The following is a 21,711-nucleotide window of genomic DNA, read 5'->3' as shown; positions in this document are numbered from 1 at the left end:
CTGTAAGCTTCTCCAGCTTTACAACCTTCAGTCCTCTCCTTTCCTCTGCCACCCTCTCTTTGCCCCTCCATTGGTCACTGTGCCTTCAGTTATCTACACTCACGATCTGGAATTCTCTCTCTGGACCCCTCAGCCTCTCCCTCTTGAAAGAGAGAATCATTAAAACCCACCTCTCTGATCAAGTATTCATTCACTCTTCCAAACATCTCCTCCTTTGACAGTGTGTCCAGTTGTGTTTCTGGAAAGAAACTTAATTCATTTTATAAAGAAGAATATCCCCAAGTTGTTGCTGTTTCCACTGAGATTTCCACTGCACTTCAGCAATGTGATAGTGGAAATTCAACCCTCTGGAAAGATGAGGGAGAGATATCATACTCAATAATGTGAACTTCATCCGGTGCAATCAGGAATCACAGGAAGTGAAAATGATCTGTGGCAGTATGGCAAAGTGGGTGATAATGATCTACTTCCTGACTTCCTATATTTTAGTTTAAAGTTCTACCTCTGTACTCTCAACATTTTTCTTTCCAGCATGATTGTGCTTCAGCACATTCTGAATCCAGGCCTCGAATTCAGTGTTCCCCATTCAAATTCTTTCCCAATTATTTTTTCTACATTACAGCTGCCCCTCCAAGCTAATGCTTTAACTTGTTTAAATAATAAGACTGAACTTAACCAGCTGCAAGTTTTGTCTGAGTAAAATAACTGAATCCAAATACTTGCCAAATTAGACCAATTTAACAACTGTTTCAGCTCATCCCCCCACCATCGCCCCCCACACCCCACCCCGTTTGAACTGATGTAGGTGGCATATTCTAGAACAGTAATAAATATAGTTTTCATCCAATCTTCAAAAAGTATATCTGGATCTCTAAATACTCACTCATCTTACTGTCCATCCCAATTATGCTACTTGGAAGGATTCCTCACTGGCAAATATTACATGCCTACAACACCGAGAAAGAAAAATCATACAATTCCATGATAAAATTGAACAATTGGGAATTTCTGGGGCTAGAGAGGGCTCATCTTAAACAGAATTATGCAACATTTATTAAAAATTTGCTCTACAATAGGCTGTCTAGTATACAGTTATAATGCCTGATACTAGGTTCTTCACATTCATTATATTTTACGGGAAGCAGCTCAAGGAAGCCCACTTCAGACCAATGTCCCAGTCGCAATGATGAACGTGTTTTGTGTAATTAGTAAACCTGACACACAGAAACAAAACTATAGTCCAGATGGTTATACATAATTTTTTTTATAAACAAAATTATACACAGACAACAGTAACACACAGATTGTGTGTGAAAAATATTAAATAACATTTTTCTTTAACATTCTGATCTAACATGTTTCAAAGAAATTGCCACAGTACATGTGGTACTGTGACCAGAATTTAAAGTAAAAAATTGCTTTTCATTGAGTTCCCCCGCACCCCATCCCTCCCCCACCAGTTTGAGTAGGTGCATGTTGCTGACTATTTACATAAGGAAAATGCACCCAGCTCCATCCATTTGGTATTCCACACGCAAATCAATTATTGCACAATGAGCCTCAGAAGGCATGTAATGGATGAGACCATTTTAAATTCAACTCCCACAATTCTATTTAACCCTCATAGAAAAATATAACCAGCATTAACAGGACCTGAACGCACAAAATAATCAGGTTTCTCTTTACAATTCTTTCTTCATTAGCTTAGTGGAGATTAGTTGCAGCTATGTGCGTGTTGGGTTCCTTCACTGTGAGCAAACTGCTTTGGCAACCTTTGGATAGTTGAAAGGACATTTCTTGATAAATTTCCAGACCATATACCCACTATCATGTTCTTCCCTTCATTTCCAGTTGTTTGTTGCTGTCTATGAACCTGCACAGACCACCAACTGTATAATTCCACAATCAATGATAATGCAGTCTTTCTTAGGTTCTCAGTTCCAGCATAGTATAAGACGCTTCAAAGCGTCAAGGGGAGATAAACATCACTTTTAAAAACGACCTACAAAAAGTCAACCAGGTCACTTTAGACAACTGTCTCTACCCCGACCAGCTTTGGTGTGAGAATTCGAGGAGTGACACCATTGTTTAGGTCTTCTTCAAATTCCAGCAACTGTCCCATGAAATTGAGGTTTGGGGAAATAATTGGTCTCTTTCCTTTAACAAATTTGTAGGCATCAGTCATGGTCATCCGTGTGTGCTTCATCAGATAGGCAATAACAATTGTAGCAGAACGAGAAACACCAGCTTGACAGTGAATGAGCAGCCCTTTGCTGCTCTGGTGAGCTTCCTCTGAAAGCAAAGGAAACAAAATATGTTACACATTGTTGGCAGGCCTGTCAGAGAATACAACCACCCTTGCAACATTTTTTGACAAGACTGAAAATAATTAAAATTCAATGAGCATCTGAAGAGTGATTAATATAATAGGAATGAGAAAGGATCCTCAGTGCATATACTAAGTGTGCTGCTGTTGCCTATGTAAACTATATATTTACATAATAATTCAAGACTGAAATTTAAAATTCTATTTCCATTTATCTATCTAATGATCTACATTGTTTTGCAAATGGCTGCCTCTACCACCCACCCTATTCTTGCATCATCAGCAAATGTGCAGTTGGATGTGTTATCTAAACCATTTATCTAGATCTGTAAAAGACATTCAAACACTGGCCCTTGTGGGACTCCATTGGGGACTTCCTAGACTGACATTACTCATCTGATAAGAGCTGTCAGAAGCCATTTAAGAATAGAAAACTATCACTATTCAACTCTGAATTCCTGTAGCTATTGGTTTAATTAGAAGTTTATCATGTGGAACTTTGTTCAAGGTTCTGGAAAGTTGAAAGTACTTTAAGAAATATGGATGAAAGAGATTTTTGAACAGGCAACAAAAAGCAAAGAGGTAAAATATCAACAATATATTTGTAGCAAATACATTACCATGCTCACATAAAATTCATCTGTTAAAATAGTGCACAGTCCATTTAAATTTTTGCAACATATTCACTACAAATATCATGGTTGGCATTCGACAAGATCTTTAACAAGCAAGACGCTGTATTTTTATCTTTTCACCAATTTCTCAGAATTCAATATATGGCCCCTGCTCTTTAAATCATTTATTCCTAACCTCTAAACAATTGAACACCCCAAACTTTAAATATGGCTAGATGGATACACAAAGCAATTTCTAAAAGGCCTGAACAAAGAACTTCCTGTGTATGTGTGCACAGTGCACTGAACCAATTAGAATGTATTTGTTTTATGGCTAAAGAAATACCTTAGCATATGTCAAAATGACAACAGATCTCACTCTTAAAATCTAAAGCTCAACATCATCCTAAGATTTCTGATCACCTACGCTATGTAAAATCTTTCTACTGCTTTCAATAATCAAAGAGAGGTTCATAAACAGTGCTAGATAATCCAAGGCACTTGGTAGACAGAGTGAATGACAGATCAAACAGTCCACTTGAGCACAATAAATATAATCAATCCTGGATTTTGTATGCAGCTGCCCAGTTCTGAACATCAATGATCACAGGTGCTAGCTGATAAAAGCAGTGGAAATGCCACAAACACTACCAAAGAAGCAATCTTCTGGATCGGTGCTTCAGGGTGCTTAACACAGCTTTATATATGATGTGAACTTCCAGAAACTTCTATTGAGCTTGCAATTATTTTGCACATTTGCTGCTGCATTGATTGTTAAAAGAGTTTCTGCACCAACACTACATAGGTAGACTACAGCTAGCCACAGATGCAGGCTTTATTCTATATTCCTTCCCATTAATATAAATGAAATAGTAAGACATTCAGGATATTTTACATGGTCTGAATTGTCTTACAACTTTGAAAGATTGATTTTTTTTAAACTTCATTGGAATGACAAACTCTGGGTTAGATGTTGAAGAAACAAATAATATTTTCTGATACACAGCAAGATTGAAGCAAGCCCCGCAAAACAACCTAACCACAATTGCTTGGACACTAAATATCAAATCAGTATTATAGGATCAAAGAAAAACTAAAGGATTAATTATTATTTTTGAGGGACTAAGTCTGTTAACTATGATAAAGGCATTATTTGATTTCAGTCATTTTGCACAGATAGATGGTGAACACTCTCCCGTCCATGAAGTGGGACTCTGTATTCAATGTGAAGCAGTGCAAAAACTATAAGCCATCTTTCGAGAATCTGACTGAATACCAGTTCCTGAACTCTGTTGCTACAGTAATTTTACAATTGGGTTTCCCCAAATATTTGGACTTGTCAAGTATGCAACTCATAAGAGACTATTTTTATTAACAATAATTGAGCTGCACTTAAGAGCTGTAAAACATTGTAACTGCCAATACGTCAGAATGTAAAAACAAGCTTAAAAATAGTAAAATGTAGTACTGCTGAAACCTTCATAGGATAGGCTAGGGCGAAGCCAATTCTGGGCCATCTGGAGTAGAAAATGTGATCCGCACCACCACAGAAGGTATGATAACTGCAGGCTAACTGCAAAACTAATCATTCCTATAGGAAATATTTTGCTGCTTTTTTCCCACAATTTCCATTTCTAAAGATATCCTCATGTCATAGGAGGATAGTAATGAAAGATTATAAAAAGACATTTTAGTATCCAATCCAATTTTTCAAGCAGAAAGTGAAATTATTAATAGTATGCATTAGAGGAAGTTCAAAATAATTTCAAATACATTGGATATAGTACATTGGGTGAAATGCACCAGTCCTCACCGGTGATGAGTGCCTCACATGCCATCAACTGTGACCAGAAGTTGGAAATTCTATCTTAACATTGTGCAGGCCACAAAAATAAACAGAAGTTTTGTCTGAAGCATTTTGTCTTTATTTTTAAGATAAAGCACATTTTAAGTGGGAGTGGGTTTCGGACAGGTGGAGGTGAGCATTAAACCTCCCTGGATATCAGTTTTAGGTCTGGGAAATGTTAAACTCCTGGGCCTTATTTATATTATACAAGCCAGATGCACACCCAAAATGGAAATCAAGAGTCATGTGGCTGGCTTCTACAATGGCAAAACTGTACAGCTAGCACGCTGATAATACCAAGATAAGCCAATGCAGGGAGATCTGGCCACTTACGGTGGCCAGGGTAGTATGGACCCAGACTTTCCTTGTGGGGCCTGGGAGGAGCATGTCTGCACCTCTTGAGTTTACCAAGAAAAGTTCTTGCTCATCTTACAGGACCTTCTCCAAGGGTGTTTAACCGGTGACTAAACTGTTGCCACCTATTTTACACACAACACACAAAATAAAAAGTTCTGGTGATGGCTATGGTCAGCCAGGAAGATCAAGAATAAGAGAGCAGATCATACTGAGAACTCCCAGTAAACATTCATAATGGGGTGACAATGTCTTTTCCTGTCTAGCTTTGCAGTGAAGCTCATTCAATAGGGAGGGCAGTAGCAGCAATGATTACCAGCTTAAAAGCAAAAAACTGCGGATGCCGGAAATCCAAAACAAAAACAAAAATACCTGGAAAAACTCAGCAGGTCTGGCAGCATCTGCGGATAGGAGCACAGTTATCGTTTTGAGTCCGAAAGATCCTTCAACAGAACTAAGTAAAAATAGAAGAGAGGTGAAATATAAGCTGGTTTGGGGTGGGGGGGGGGGGGGGGGGGGGGGGGGGTAGCGGTGGGACAGGTAGAGCTGGATAAGCTCTGCTTGTCCCACCCCCCTTAAACCAGCCTATATTTCACCTCTCTTCTATTTTTACTTAGTTCTGTTGAAGGGTCATTCGGACTCGAAACGTTAACTGTGTTCCTCTCCGCAGATGCTGCCAGGCTTACTGAGTTTTTCCAGGTATTTTTGTTTTTGTTTATGATTACCAGCTTGTCTGGCCCTAGCCAGTGGGTAGTGCGAGATCAGGAACTAATCTCCAATTTGCTGTGGGCATGTGAAAATAGGTGAACAAAGACAAAGAGATCTGAAAGCTTTAACCACATTCTGAAAGGTGGAGGGTTCAATGACTTTTTTTTTAAGCAAAGCAAAACAACTTCCTAATATGGAGAAACATGGTTTATGTTTCGAGTGGGCTTAAAAAATTGCAGGCCAGCAATTTTCAATCGGCATGCGGTAATGGTGTGGGTTAGGAACCCACTCGCTGTGGTACCAACATGCTAGACATTGCTGAAGTGGGTATTTTGGACCTTCTGCAATTGTGATGGAGTTGGGCTGATTTTGGTAGGTGATGAGTCATACCAGCATTGAGGTGTCATGAACCATGGTTTGAACATGGGAACCATGACAACTGGAAAGCTGTCAAGAGACAGGACATCACTGTGGAAGTGAAAAGGTATTCAGATGCATTAGAGTAAGTGTTATGCTCCATTTTACAATTGTGAAAACCATATCTGATGTGTGAAAGAGTGCAATGTCCCCCTGGCTTTGATTCCCCCCCACCCCCCCAACCCCCCAACCTTGAGGTTCAGCTCAGGCATCTGTTTGGTTGTTTCAAAGCCTTGGCAGATAACTGAGCTTCTGGCTGTATTCAAAGGCTTTAATGGATTCTGCACAAGGAGGTTTGTTGACATATTTGTTCAGTGGAACTTCATTCTGAATGCTTGGCTGACTTCCAACTCACTATTGGATTCTGCTCAGCAGGGGTTGACACACATAGCTGTCATTTTGATACATTTATGAGCTGTTATGAGGATAATGAGTGTTTAAGTGGATTTTCAAGTAATGTTCATTTTGACAGATTTATGAGCTTCTCAAAGGCTTTCCAATGTTATTTAGGCCTCAAGAATTCTGCCTATAGAGGTTTTGGAGTTATAGGGGGTGGGGCTGAGGGGAGTATAGAGTGGGAATGAGGTACTCAGGATTAGGGAGCCTCATACCTCATCTCCAAAACTGGGCCCACGTCTCAGTAAACATAGGTGGGACTTTTAACCTGGCCATGTCGGCACAGGTTAAACTGACTCCAGGCCATCACCGTCTCTGCCAAATGCAAATAGCATCAGCGAGCAATGCCAGGTAACAGGTGGGACCACAATATCAGGAAATCTCCCCTGCTCCCACTTCCAGCCTCAAAGATGAAAATCTGGCCCTGAGTGTCAGTGCCAACATTTGAGTGTTACTGCCTAGGAGTATACTTAGCTTCATCTCAACTTCCTGCTGTCAATCTTAATTGCAGCAAGATAACAACGTATGCAGCAGGACCCTGGACCTTTGTTGAGGAACAGGACGAGCAGGCCAAGCAACAGCAACAGGGGCAGCAGAACAGCAGCAACAGCATCTGCTGCTTTATCCTCAGCCACTTGCTGCTCCAGAGGGCAGAGGGGATGGACACCAAGATCCATCTCCAAGGACGCGAGACCCCTGACACAGGGTCTACAGGCACAGACTCAGGTTTCTTGACACATGTAAGTGCTAGTGCCTTATGCTTTCCTGGCAGGTCATTGCTGACATCTGCAGCCTCGTGGAAAAAGACATCCTTCCTGGTGGACTAGGTGGGCATGTCTTGCCAGTGGCCATCAAGGTGCCTATCACCGGAGGGCTGACCTCCAGTAAGCTTGAGGTTAGCTGTCCAGGTGGGATGTGAGGTGCCTGCAGAGAGAAGAATGAGTGGGGCTATAAAGGTGTGCTGCGCAAGAGAATGCTAGGGAAGTTAGTGTGTGGCTTGACACCCAAAAGTTTTATGCCATTCACCCATCTTGTCCTCCTGAGATCCTGGGTCCTTTTGTTGCCGAGCTTCCAGCATGGAGAAAGCAAATTCCTACTGCTGATCTCTTTATCCTCTTTCATCCAAGCCTGCCTGTTTGGAGAGGCTGGTCTTTTCCACCTGTTCCTGGGGAAGATCGCCTCACTTCAGGCCTTCAAAGATCTTCTATTGGTGGAGGGAGGGAGGGGGAATGGTGGTGGTGGAACCCTCCAGATCCTCCTTTCCATTCTTGTGGTTGCTGAAGCCACAGGGATGAATGTACAGTTCAGCTACATTAACCCCTGTTGGGCCCCTTTAATTAAAAATCCTTCCTTTGACAGATTTGGTGGGTCATCCCACTCACTTGCTCTGATTGGTTGGGAAACCCCTGAGAAGGAGGTTTTGTTCCAGGAGGCTGTAACAATCTGCCGTGAAAGCCTCCTGAGGCATTGGTGCTAACACACATTGAGAGGGCTGATCCTCTACTTGTAAACCCTATGTTTGGGAGTCTTGCCTCCTTGGAGTAGGATCTCTGCACTGTGGAGTAGCACATGGCAAAGGAGAAGACAGCTGATGCTGTTGCTGTTGTTCCTGCTGCTCATGGGTTCTGTCAGTTAGAGAGTCAGTGCAAAGCCCGCTACAGATTCCAACAGGTTTCTGATCAACTACAGATCCCGCTGTATCATTTGGGACGATTAGTTGAAAATTTGGCCCAGCAAATCCATTTATACTTACTTGTGAAATATAGCAGCTTGCAGATTTGTACTAGGCTTCATTTCACCAACTGTTTGCTTGATCTGCTCTCAAGAGAAAATGAAAGATGCAAATCCAGTCCAGATCGCAGAGGAATATGACTGTTATGTCTCCGGAATGTGAAACCACAAAAATGGATATAGGTCAGTGTTAGTCAACTCCCACAGAGTAGGGCACAAAGGCTGCTTACAGGAGCAATAACAACACTGGTCCAGAGAACATATGTACTGCACTGGAAAATTTGTGACTGCTTGGGTTACAAAAGGGAAACAGCTCCCTTCCATTTAAGAGGTCAGAAAAAAAAGCAGAACCAAAAATCAACTTAGGAATCTGTATTCGATAGAAATCTAAATATAGGTGGAAAAGGTTGGGGGTAGGGGACTGAAGGGGTGAAATTCCAGATTTATTGCAGTTGGATTTTTGGCCTAAAGTCACATTTACACTACATTTTGACTCATTTATTCTCCAGATTTATAGGCCAAGAGTCTACAATCCCAGAATATTGATAGTTTGTAACTTAATTTGACAGCAAATTATATTACACTACAGCAGCTGCAAACTTTCCAAACCACTGTCCGAACTGCATATTGTCATAAAAAGGTTTATGTCAACAGAAACACAGAATATACTTTAGTTTTAAGAGGGTGAGAAGCAGTATATATTGAAAAGAAAATTACCAATGAATTCAAAGGCCTCTTCGAAGTATTGCCTGAGATTCTGCTTGTTGCTATCAGTGGCAGGTAGCCGTTTGTAATGGAAGATACCTTTCTCATAATGATAAAGAGGCAGGTGGGTAGTTACGTTGATGATGTAGCCAACATTCATCCGCTGCATTTTTTCTATATCCTGAGCATCCTGCTCATTTCCTAGAAACAGGAAGGGTAGGATGGGTGTCAGCTCTGCATTTTCAATGTCTGGGGTAGTGGGGATGGACTGAGGTAGCTGTGTTGGAATTGCTGAGGCTGCCCCTGCATCTGGGCACTCCTGAAGCTGCAGAGAATGATCACAGAGATTCTCATGATGTTGTTTGAAACTGCTGTGGCCACCTATGAAGAGAAAAAAAAATAGAACACAGTTAGTTAGCCGCTTGCAGAATTCCAGAACATTGCTTTTGTGCCTCAACTGCACTGTGCTAAACTAAATAATTCACATTACTGTCAAGTAGGGTAGTCAGGCAATATTTTCTTTCTTTTTACAATAATCAAATGTCAAACAAATCTAATAGTTCTTCTGTTGAGGCACCATGCACTGGCCATAAAAGTATGTTGCAAAGAAGGAGACTATTTGTGTTTCTGCCTGCTCTTTAGAGCAATCCAGAACTAATCCCACTGCCCTGCTTTCTTTCCACAATCCTTATCTACCTCCATTTCAAATATTTATCCAACTGCAAAGATGTGTTTCATTATTGTTACTCGATTATTTCACCAAGTTTTGTAAATGGACTTCTGTGCACTTCTTTTAAAAATAAAAATAACTTGCTGCTAGTAATTGGTCTTTACTTTGTGTTTCACAATTAGTCCCCAATAACTTGTGGTTCTTCAATTGGGCAAAAGGCAGCACTGTAGTGACTTTTAACAGTGCCCAGCTTGTGTTAACGTACTTGTCTGAGTAGTTGCATTGGATCAGTTCCCGCCGTGCTCATACTGGTGTTCTGGTCACCACCATCTTGGTAAGAGTCTTTGGGTAGGCAGCTTGGAGAACCCTCCCGTTTCAGGTGGCAGGCCACTTTTAATATGCAGAGTAGATCCTTTGACACATATCGCATCCCTTTTCTAATTGTGAGGTATGACTAGGCACAGATTAGGTTCCGCCCATTTATGCCAGCATGAAGTGGCTGAAATAGTAGCACATTCAAAAAGCAACCCAAAACCATTTTCATCTTTTATTTTTGTAGGAAAGCTCCTTCTGGCCCCAACAAAATACCCTGGCATACTGCAGGCTTTTGCACGACCCCATCTGCACCCCCACGCCCTCCCCCCACCATTTCCAGCCTTTCTGCCAGACCTGGATCATCAGCCAGCTCTGTGCAGGAGCCAGTTGATTTCAAGCTCTCCTTTTGTGGAATGCTCAAATTGGCCCTCTGTATCTTTAGGAGAATCGGACAGTTAATTTTCCTGCAGTGTTATGGTGATCAATATGGCAGTCACAATGGAGAAAAAGAAACAACTCATGGTGGATTACATATTATTGTATACCATATAATATGGCAACACCCATGTTGATAAAATAATTTACTACTTTGTTTTTTATATTGTCGCAACACTCTCACACCACAGCTCGTCAGACAGGGAATAAATAAGAACTGTTGAACGTCAGGGTAATAGGATTCATTTTCAGAACTTACAATAGTTTTTGGCTATTAATCAAAGTTTAGACCCTAATAGTGCCATTATACTTCGAAGCTGGTTTTTTGGGCTCCAGTTCTGCCCAAAGATCCTCAAAGATTAAACCAGTCAATCAAGCAGGCAAGAGGTGGGGAAGCAACAAATTCCAGCATCTGAGCACCATGATATACAATATGAAATGCTACAGTATGATGTAACCATTGAGATTCTCCACCAACACTCCACTTTGAATCTCTCATTACTTCTAAATCGAATAAAATCTACCCAGGGCGAGTTTACTATAACTCAACCCAAACCTTTTCTGTACTAATATGCAGGTTACACTCTGGTTGGTGCAGAATTGCCTGTTGGAAATGGCCAAATTTAGAAGAACTCCCCAGGTCAGGAAAACAGCAACTTACTGCAAGTGTGTACACAATATGGGCAGTGCTTGTAACACAGGATTACTTTCAGAACATAGAAAGACAGTCAGTTCTGTGGTTTTAGGTTTCTTGGATACCTTCAATGAAAGCCTTTAGTAAACTTAAGGCTACACAGCAAACATGTGACCTTTTCTGTTGTATGTTTTTGCAAATGAAGATCATTCCTGTGGTTGTCAATTTAAACTTCAATTCAGGCAAATTGCCATTTTTCCAAATGGTTCCTAACAGTTTTCAAATGTTGCTGAACACTTGCAGAATACCATAACCTATTAACATGTATGTGAAGACAAAGTGAAGAACTCTCGTGGACACCCTATTTACTGAGTAGACATCCAGGTGAAAAGGAATTGTGACCCTTAAACGTTTGAAACAATAGACTGTAATTTGCAGTCAAATTAACAGTGGCTCTTGTTGTTAGTTATTTGCAAATGGTGCACCAAATTTGGGTGAAAGGCAGATGAATGGTTAAACTCAAATATCCAAAAGGTTCTTTGCTTGAGTAACCGAAAACTAACCCTACTGTCTTGCACTTTTCCTGCAGCTTTCTCCGCTTCGAGTATTTATCCAGTTTTCCATTAAAAGCCAATCTCAGCCTTCCATATGCTTCAACAATCCTCTGCATAAAAAAAAATTCTTCCAACAGTCCCATCTCTAACCTTCCTTTTCACTGCAAGGTGCTCGATCATGTCACTTTCTAGATCCATAACCAACTCTCTCACAATTCCAAGTTTCAATCCCTCCCACATCATCAGAACAGCCCTAACCAAAGTCAAGAATTACACTATTTCCAGTTGTAACAATGGCATACTATTCCTCCTCACCTTTCTCAACTCTGTACCCTTCAACACAGTCAGTCATTCACACAATTCTCCTGCAATACCCCTTTTGCGTTATCCTGTTTCATGTGGCTGATCTTGCTTGGTCCACAGTTACTTATCTAATCAGAGGATCTCTGTCAATACTTCTCATCCTATCCCTACACCATTTCATTCTTCCTCATCTGCTTGCTACCCCTTGGAACATCATCTGATGCCATGGGCTCTGTTGCTATATGTATGCAAATGACGTCTAACTCTGCCTCATCATTACTGTTTTGACTTCACTGACTGTGCTGTTAGACTGTTTCCCTGATATCGAGTCCCAGATACACTGCAATTTCCACCAACTATAAATTGGAAAAGACAAAGCCATTATCTTGGTCCCATCACAAAATCTGTAACTTTTCCAGTAATTCAGATCATTCAAAATTCTGTTGCCTGTATCCTATTCCAGATCACCCCCTTCACTGGACGCTGCAGGGTCTCCCACACCTCAAATTTAAAATTTTAAACTTTTGTTTAAATCGCTATGGTTCATCCCTTCCTACCTCTAACCTCTTCCAGTACTACAACCATCTCAAATTCTCTATTCTGACATTGGTTTCTTGTGCACCCAGTTTGTTTCTATCCTGTCTTAATCCCATCATGACTTTACATACCTTTATCAAATCAGCCTATAATCTATCCTAAGGAAAGCAATTCTAAGTTCTCACCTTTCTTCATATTTGTATTTTTTCATACTAGACAGTGTCCTAGTGAATCTACATTATACCCTTTTTATGCAGTACTCCCAAATTCTCTTCCTTTGCCCCAGCATCCACTTTTGTTATGCCTCTGTGAAGTATCTTAGTATATTTTTCTACACTAAATTCAACATATGAATGCAAGTGCTTTTGTTGTTAACCTCTCTCCTCACTCTCAATGCAATTTTAAAATGATGGCCCTTTGCTACATATTGCCCAGAGAAAATACTCCTTCCCTATTAACTCTAGAGAAGGCCTTCAAAATTTGAAAATACTGCAATTAAATCTCCTCCTAGCCTTCTCTGCTTTGGTGGAAATAGTCCTAACATCTGATGTCTCTCTTCGTAACTATAGTTTTCCATTGCTGCATCATCCTGGTAAATTTCTATAATGGGGCACAAATCTCTGTATCCTGAACAATGGTTTGTGCAAATTTATCATCACTTCTTTACTTGGATTTATAAAACCCAAAATTTTGACGATCTTTTTTAATGGCTTTATCTATTTGTACACTCAGGAGTTTATATATTCAAATGCTTATCCGCTTCAATTTTTCTTTTTTTTACAGCTACAGTTCTAAAGGGTTAAAATGCAATTAGGTATGGATTTATGAAAAAGAGTTAATAATTTAACTAATCAACTGTGAAAGTGTTCAGAAGGGAAATTATTACATGCAATCCCATTTACAAAATGATTAAAAAGATTGAAGTCGAGTTAGCACCCAACCACATACCAGTTCAATATATTCACCTCTCTGTTTTCCTTCATCACACAGGCTTGTCAAATCCAAATGTAACCTCACCTAAACATTATTTCCTGGTTTATATAGCTTTTCAACCTTGCTGGTGTTCTGAGCTATTCACCTTCATTTTTTAATTAGTGATAAAATATTAAATCACATAATAAAACCAAAATATAAAAAAGTAGAAAGCGAAATGATAGCTCACCAAACAATTACAATAGGAATAGTCAGGAATTAACATAAATTAATCATAGGAAGAGGAGTAGGTCATTAAGCCCCTCAAGCATGTGCCTAAATCTCTTTGGACCTCTACTGTTTCCAGGTTCTCACCATTTAAAAGCCCTTGGATCTATTCTTTTTGATCCAAAATGAATGGTCTTACAGTTAACTGTATTGAAATTCATCTACCACATTTTGCCCACTTGCTTAATTGATCAATGTTTCTTTATAATTTTATGTTCCCACCTACACTACTTACTGTATGTCAAACTTTTTGTCACTGGCAAGTCATTAATAAATGTGGTGAATAGTGAGGGCCCAGCACAGATCCTTGTGGGACAACACTTGCCATGTCCTTCCAAATGAGTAGAACTTGAATAAAAGGTTATGCAGAATGTCAGGGAAACTCAGTCCCTCAAGTGTGAAATCCGCAGTCTGTTGAGCTACATTAAAAGCACTCACTTACCTATAACATTTTATCTTGCAATATGGTGCAATTCCAAAAGTGAAAGGTCAATTTATAATTACACCATTTTGTGTCATGGATGCCAACTTTTGCACCCAGATTATTTTTATTAGCATGTTTAACAACTGATCAGTATACAAAGGCATTAATTTGTTTTCAATGTTGTTTACCTGTAGTATGCCCAAGGCGTTTTGTATTAAAGTTAATGCGGTGGCTAAAATGGTATTGCCACAGGCACACCTACGGGTTGTCATTGCTATCTATTATACAACACTACTTTATAATAAACTATTCGTCCCTTTGAACCTGCTTCACCTTTTTTGATAGCCCTGGCATCTCATTTGAATCCCAAATCTCTAGTTCCCTTAACATCATTAATTATCTACCTCCCTTTTACCCACTTTAATTGAGTTTGCATCTAGGACAGCGAGTTCCATCTCCAGTTTCAAATTCCAATCTTTACTGTCATTACCACTTCCTTCTCCTGGTTAACTAAAAATTAACTGCCCACAGAAAATCATTACAATGACAATTACAATCCTAATACAATACATATTTTTGTAACAAAGTATCAAAGCGGTAGAAAAGAGTTAATTTCCCATTTTAGACTCCAGACACCCTGAGCTTGAAGCAAAAGGCCACAGGATCAATGGAAATTAGTCATCTGATTTCACCCGAATAATTGGGTTGGGCCTCACCAAGCAGCGCATCAGGAGGCATCAATTTTGGGTGGCATGTCTGGTTGGCAGCGTCCCTCATACAGGTGCCTTGGCAGTGAGGGAGGGTGTGGTTGGAAGGGGCTAATGGGTAACTGATCATGACTCTTGTGGCTTCTTGAAGAAAAAAAAACACATCTAATACTTGTCATTGGTGACCTGAAGAACCCTGGATGGGGCAGAATTTGTCTAAGGAGTTCTTTCACAAGTGTTAGGCCACTAACTTCCACTTTCAAAAGGCCTAACACATTTGAAGCCTTGGCCCTTTACTCTCTCTGAAAGAATGAGCCCCATGAATTTGGCAGTGGGACCAAAGTCTGCTCAAATTGGGTGCAACCCACACCACTTCTAAATTGGTAGTATTCATGCCCATTTTACTCCTGAAAAATGGGCTTAATGTCGAATAATCTCTAGCCCCAAGTATCTGACTTAAATTTTGAGTGTCGTGTGGAATTGATCCAAATTTGGAAGCTGCACCTACACATTGTTCTCATTTCTCCACCATCGATTTCCCTGAAAGCGTGTTTTATATGTTGTTTTAAAGCCACCTCAGTACTTCACCGGGGATGAAGATACACAAAACAGTAAGAAAAACACACTTGGGAGTCAAATCCAGATTATATTTTACCTTAATAAATGAACAAAAACCAAAAATGAACAAAACACAGATCAATTCATTATCAAACCATGAGCTATAAAACCAGTGACACAATGTGCATAGATAAAGCCCTTGAAATGCAGGAAATTTGCCCAGATTATACCACAGCTGTAAAATAAAAGATCACATTCTGCTGCTTCAAAGACAAAAAAAAGCATTTTTAATAAAATTGTATAATAAATTTTGCTTATGATTTCACATTACAGCTGCAGTTAATTTGGATTGGGAGGACTATAGATGGGGTCTGATTGCTACTGTGTTCATGCTGATTTTCCTTTTACATTAATTTGAATTGGGGTATTTGGAAAAGGTTATTTTTGTTCCTTTTCCTTTGCCAGCTTGTGACTGAAAGGCCTTCATGAATGCACCCCAACCCCCTCCATGCCTCACACACTGACTGTGAAGGTAGCACTCGGAGCTCCTCACATGCAATTCTCCCTTTCACTTTTCTCTCCTCCTCCTCTCCTTAGTGTGGTTCAGATTGGGAGCACAGCTCCATAATACATTAATACTTATCATCACCATACAGTTCCATAATACGTTAATACTTATCATCACCATACAATTCCAATAAGATTGCTATTGAAGGGGAAATTAACCTTTTTTGGCTTGCCTACCTAAGCACTCAGCTATCAAACGACAGCACACAATATTTTGGCTATAACCCACCAATCCTGGTGGTTTATCTAAAAATTCAATGTAAATAAACAATTTTCCCTGAGCTCATGATCAAATGAAGAGTATATTTAGCAAATGAGGAGCATTGAATTAATTATTGGAGAGTAAGTTTCTTTCAGTGACCAAAATTGAACATATACAAAGTACAGCTATTTGGTAACAGTGTAAATACTATGGACTAATGTCATAAAATGTTGACCCTGTCAAAATAAACCATTTGACAACTTTTCCCTTGAAAAAGGTATTTGAAATATAGCTGGAGAGTAATAAACAAAATGGATTAACTTGCTATGATCGTGGAAATTTTAACGAAGTCCTCTGAGCTAACGGCTGTTGATTTAAAATCTGCTTTAACCTTTGGTACAAAGATTGTTAGTTCATGCTCACAGAACCAGCAACTGGTACCTTAAGCACACAAGCAATTAGGGGTCGGACTTGAGACCAGAACTGATCTTCAAAATAAAAACAATTTTGTGTGTGCTAAAAAATCCACTAAGAGTATTGTTTTGGACAAGATTGAAAATGGACTCCTAGCCTAAAACATTGTGCTTATTGGATGATCCTGCTGCAAGACAATAACCTCGTCCTTGCCCCAATCCCCAAAGGGGCTCACAACATTTGATTTAATTTAAAAAGAAAATAACTGCCTGTGATATGATACTCATGAAAATGCAGTTTCACCTAACGTTGGATGATGGCAGCAGGTGACAGAATAAACACAATATATGATAGGATACATTGATAAGCAATCAAAAACCTTATTTTAATAAAACTTCCATTTCAGGCAGTTTGCCATCTATCAGTCTGTAAAGTTGTATATTGAAAGAAAGTAATTGCTGTGGGTCGAACTGGATGTAGTTGTATCTTTTGGCAGCAACTGTGGTGATGAACTCCAACTGCTTCAGTTCAAAATATATGTTTGGTTTTGGAAATTTATTTAATTTTTTTTTGGAAATGGAACCTCATCCAGGCTATTGAGTTTACTCTGACAGCAGCTACTAGCACCATAATCTCTGCCACCACTTGAGCAGCAATATCATGGGAATACCTACCATCACCTCCAAGTTCACATGATCCTCAGAGGCTAGGAATCCTGTAATGAGTAATTCACCTCCTGACTGCCCAAAGCCTGTCCACCACATACAAGGCACAAGTCAGGAGTGTGATGGAATAATCCCCACTTGCCTGAATGAGTGTAGCTCCAACACTCAAGAAGCTTGGCACCATCCAGGAAAAAGCAGCCTGCTTGATTGGTACCACATCCGCAAACATTCACTCCCTTCACCACCGACGCATATTAGCAGCAGTTTATACCAAGTACAAGATGCACTGCAGGAATTCACCAAAGCTCCTTCGATAGCACCTTCCAAACTCACGGCCACCACCACCCAGAAGGACAAGGGCAGCAGATAGATGGGAACACCACCACTTGGAAGCTCCCCTCCAAGTCACTCACCATCCTGACTGGAAATATATTGCCAATTCTTTATTGTTGCTTGGTCAAAACCCTGGAACTCCCTTCCTAACCTGCACCACATGGACTGCAGCAGTTCAAGAAGGCAGCTCACCACCACCTTCTCAAGGGCAACTAGGGTGGGCAAAAAATGCTGGCCCAGCCAGCGAAGTCCACATCCCGAGAATGATTAAAAAAACCTTCCAATAATACACCATCTTGACTTGGAGGTACGTCATTGAATCCTAATCATCATTGGATCAAAATCCTGGAATTCCCTGTGTAACTGCATTGTGGGAGCACCCTTATGACATGGACTGCATTGGCTCAAAAAGGCCCACCATCGCTTTCTCTGGACAGAAAAAGATTAGAAATAAATATTGGCTTTACCTTCTATGTCCTGGAGAACAAATAGTAATAAAACTTTCCTTCTGTATTGTAGGAAAGCACCTAGCTCCTTCTGATTAGCCCCCATAATGGCTCAGCTGAGATTAGGAACTAGTCAACTAGGAAACCAGACTGTTACCAATATGTGGAACAGTGCTTTGGGCTCTGATTCAGCTTCATACTCAGAGGCTTAACAGTTAACAAAAAGATCATAAAATAATTAGAGATACCTTAATTCATCCAGAAAGATCATAGTTTTTTGCAGCAGCATTCCATTGCATTTTTCCTGATTCCAGGGTTTGTAGCTCGCTCTGAATGATTATTACATTGATCACTCTCTGGGGGCGTGGAATTTTGTAATATTGAAAATATTGTAATTTTGAAAATTCCAACTCTTAGTTGTAATAACTCGAATCCCTGACACGAATGTTCAGACTTGTGATTCTTACCCTGCATCACCTCCAGTGCCCAGATAACCACCTTGTGCCTTGGTGACCACAACAGGATGCAGTGCTCAAGGTCTGGTCTGACCAGAACCGTCTAAGGTTTGATCACAACCTGCTCCAACATAGAATCTACTGTTTCAACTTTCCAATGGTATTATTGATTGCTGCTTTGTTTTGCGTCGATGCTACTAAGTCTTCTTGGTCTCTTTCGGTTTCATCCTTAGCTATTTCACTACCATTCATGGAGTACATGTTGCATCTATTTTCCCTTCCTATGTTCAATACTTTACATCTCTTGGTATGAAAATTCATTGGCCTCAAAATTAGACTGTGTCCAAAAACAGATACAGGTGTAATTAAGCTGCATCTGTTACTTCCCTTACAGGTAACACAAACTTCATACTGCCTGCTTAATTGCAGCCAGCGCTTAATATGCTGTCAAATGGTTGCACGTCTCAGCAGGGGGCCCAAGTTTGTGCAACACTAGTACCACTTAAAGCTAGCTGTATTACTTGAAGTCAGCCTGAACCTCAGAGGGGAGGTGCACTCTGGGTGAAGTAGATGCTAGAACTGTCTTCAGAAGAGAGCGTAAACAAGGAGAACACAGGGAGACTTCGGGACAGAGGTTAAAACAGCAAGACTTTGGCAGGAGAGCCGAGAGTTACAGTTTGAAAAAAAAGTGAATATTGACATCACTGGAAAGCCCCAAGTTAATTGGCTGGTAAGCAACTGATCTTGGAATGGGTATGTAAATGGCTGGAAATTAGAAAAACAAATTTTAAAATAATTTTTTAATGGTAAAGGTCTATTCTATTACTAAGGTTCAAATTAGTACAGTAAGTGGTGGTAAGGAGAGGCACTGAATAAAATGAGGAAAATAAATAATTATTTAATTTTATTTATTTAATTAGTTAATTAAAATGCATTAAGGGTGACAGGGCAGGTGATGTGTTGTGACTGAAGAATTAGAGTGTTCCTGGAATTCAAAGTATACAGGAAAACATATCTGCAGTAAGTGTTTGAGAATCTTCAGCTCAGCATCATTGAGCTGGAGGCAGAGCTATAGACCATGCAATATATTAGAGGGGGATAAAGATACCTGGGTACTTTGCCCCAGAAGACAGTCACATCCCTTCAGATAGGGTCTTCTGACTTGGGTGGTGTTCACGACAGAAGGGTGAGTGCAAGTGAGGCATGCAAGGGCAACCAGAGGGCAGAAGTGCAGGAGCCTTAGCCCTTGCAGTTGTCCAACAGGTCTGAGGTACTTTTAGCTTGTTTGGATGAAAGCAGGAGCTGCAGTATGGGTGAGCTAACTGACTAGGGCACCGTGGTACAGGAAGCCATTCAAGTGTGGGGAGTAAATAGGAATGTAGTGATAGTAGGGGATAGCATAGTCAGGGGGATGGACACAGTTCTCTGCAGGTGACACCAAGAATCCAGACAGCTGTGTTGCCCGTCCAGTGCTAGGTTTTGAGGCATCTGCCCTGCGCTGGAAAGGAACTTGCAATAAAGGGGAAGGATCCAGTTGTCATGGCCCATGTAGGTAACCAATGACATAAGCAGGACTGGAAGAGGTTCTGCTGAAGGAGCATGACCAACTAGGAGTTAAATTAAAGAGCAGACTTCAAGGATAACAATGTTTGGATTATTATCTGAGCCACAATCAAATTGGCATAGGGTAAATAAGATTGGAGAGATGAATGCATGGTTCAAAGATTGGTGTGGGAGAAACGGGTTTCAATTCATGAGACACTGGCATCAGTACTGAGGTGGGAACAGTACCATTAGGACGTTCTTCATCTGAACTGTGCTGGGAGCAGTGTTCTGGCAAATCGCATAACTAGGGCAGTACAAAGGGCTTTAAACTAAATAGTGGGGACAAGGGATCATGTGAGAGGAAATATAGTAAAGAGAAACAACACAGTAATAGAGCAGGGAAGCAACCTGGGTAATGATTACCAGAGAGTGACAGGAAGGGACAGAGCATGCAATCGTGAGAGTGCATCAGCAGATAAGGCCAAAGATAGCAAAAATGGTTAAAAGATAGGCAATGGTAGCCTGAAAAATGAGTTCATAAGAGTGTTTTTGGGACAATTTCTTAAAGCAGTACATGGTAGAGGGAGCAGGCCATCATAGACCTTATAATATGCAATGGAACAAGATTAATCAATAACCACATGGTAAAGGAGCCTTTAAGTGACAGTGATCGCACCATGATAGAATGTCATATTCAGTTTGAAATTGAGAAGTGTGGTTCCATGACCAGTGTTTTAAACTTAAGTAAAGGTAACTATGAGGGTATGAAGGCAGAGGTGGCTAAGGTGAACTGGGAAACTAGGTTAAAAGGTAAGACAGTAGGCCTGCAGTGGCAGACTTATAAGGTATTTAATAACTCTCAGCAAAGATTTATCCCAGTGAGAAACAAATGCTCTTTAAGAAGGATGCATCATCTGTAGCTAAATAAGGAAGTCAAGGATAGTATTAAATTGAAAGAAGTCACTGTCCAAATCTTGAAAGATTAGGGGCAAATCACAGGATTGGACAGACTTTATAAATTAGCAAAGAATGACTAAAAAGACAATAAAGAGGTAGAAAGCAGAATATGACAGAATGTTAGCTAGTAATATAAAAACAGATGGTAAGAGTTTCTACAAGTATTTGAAAAGGGAAAAAAAAACAAAAGCTAATGTAGGTCCTCTAGAGAGAGTCTGGGGAATTGATAATTGAAAACAAAGAAGTGGCAGAGGCGTTGAACATGTATTTTGGTGCTGTTGTTGTCTGGCGCACTGACCTCTACCTCGCGGAGGCTGAGCGTCAACTCGCAGACACTTCCTCCTACCTCTCCCTGGACCATGACCCCACCACTGAACATCAAGCCATTGTTTCCAGGACTGTCACTGACCTCATCTCCTCTGGGGATCTCCCTCCCACAGCTTCCAACCTGATAGTCGCCCAACCTCGGACGGCCCGCTTCTATCTTCTACCCAAAATCCACAAACAGAACTGCCCCGGTAGACCGATCGTCTCAGCTTGCTCCTGCCCCACAGAACTCATTTCTCGTTATCTTGACTCCCTTCTCTCTCCCCTTGTCCAGTCCCTTCCCACCTACATCCGTGATTCCTCTGACACCTTACGTCACATCAACAATTTCCAGTTCCCTGGCCCCAACCGCTTCCTCTTCACCAT

General features: G+C 40.5%; 1 protein-coding gene across 2 annotated transcripts in view; it reads right to left on the bottom strand.

Annotated features, from left to right (window-relative positions):
• Nucleotides 1–1,248: 1,248 nt before the first annotated feature.
• dusp10 (dual specificity phosphatase 10) overlaps nucleotides 1,249–21,711 on the bottom strand; it is a 40,185-nt gene continuing 19,722 nt past the window's right edge. For both annotated transcript variants that reach the window (XM_041182736.1, XM_041182735.1), the window contains 2 exons: nucleotides 9,110–9,478; nucleotides 1,249–2,292 (listed from right to left, as the gene is read on the bottom strand). In XM_041182736.1, the coding sequence (XP_041038670.1) occupies nucleotides 2,027–2,292; nucleotides 9,110–9,478 (635 nt within the window). In that variant the 3' untranslated portion in view covers nucleotides 1,249–2,026. The remainder of the gene's footprint in view (nucleotides 2,293–9,109; nucleotides 9,479–21,711) is intronic.

Source organism: Carcharodon carcharias, chromosome 2, assembly GCF_017639515.1.
Source record: "Carcharodon carcharias isolate sCarCar2 chromosome 2, sCarCar2.pri, whole genome shotgun sequence".
In the NCBI taxonomy this organism is placed as follows: Eukaryota; Metazoa; Chordata; class Chondrichthyes; order Lamniformes; family Lamnidae; genus Carcharodon; species Carcharodon carcharias.
The sequence above is the reverse complement of the archived record's forward strand: the minus strand, read 5'-3'. Positions and strand labels throughout refer to the sequence as shown.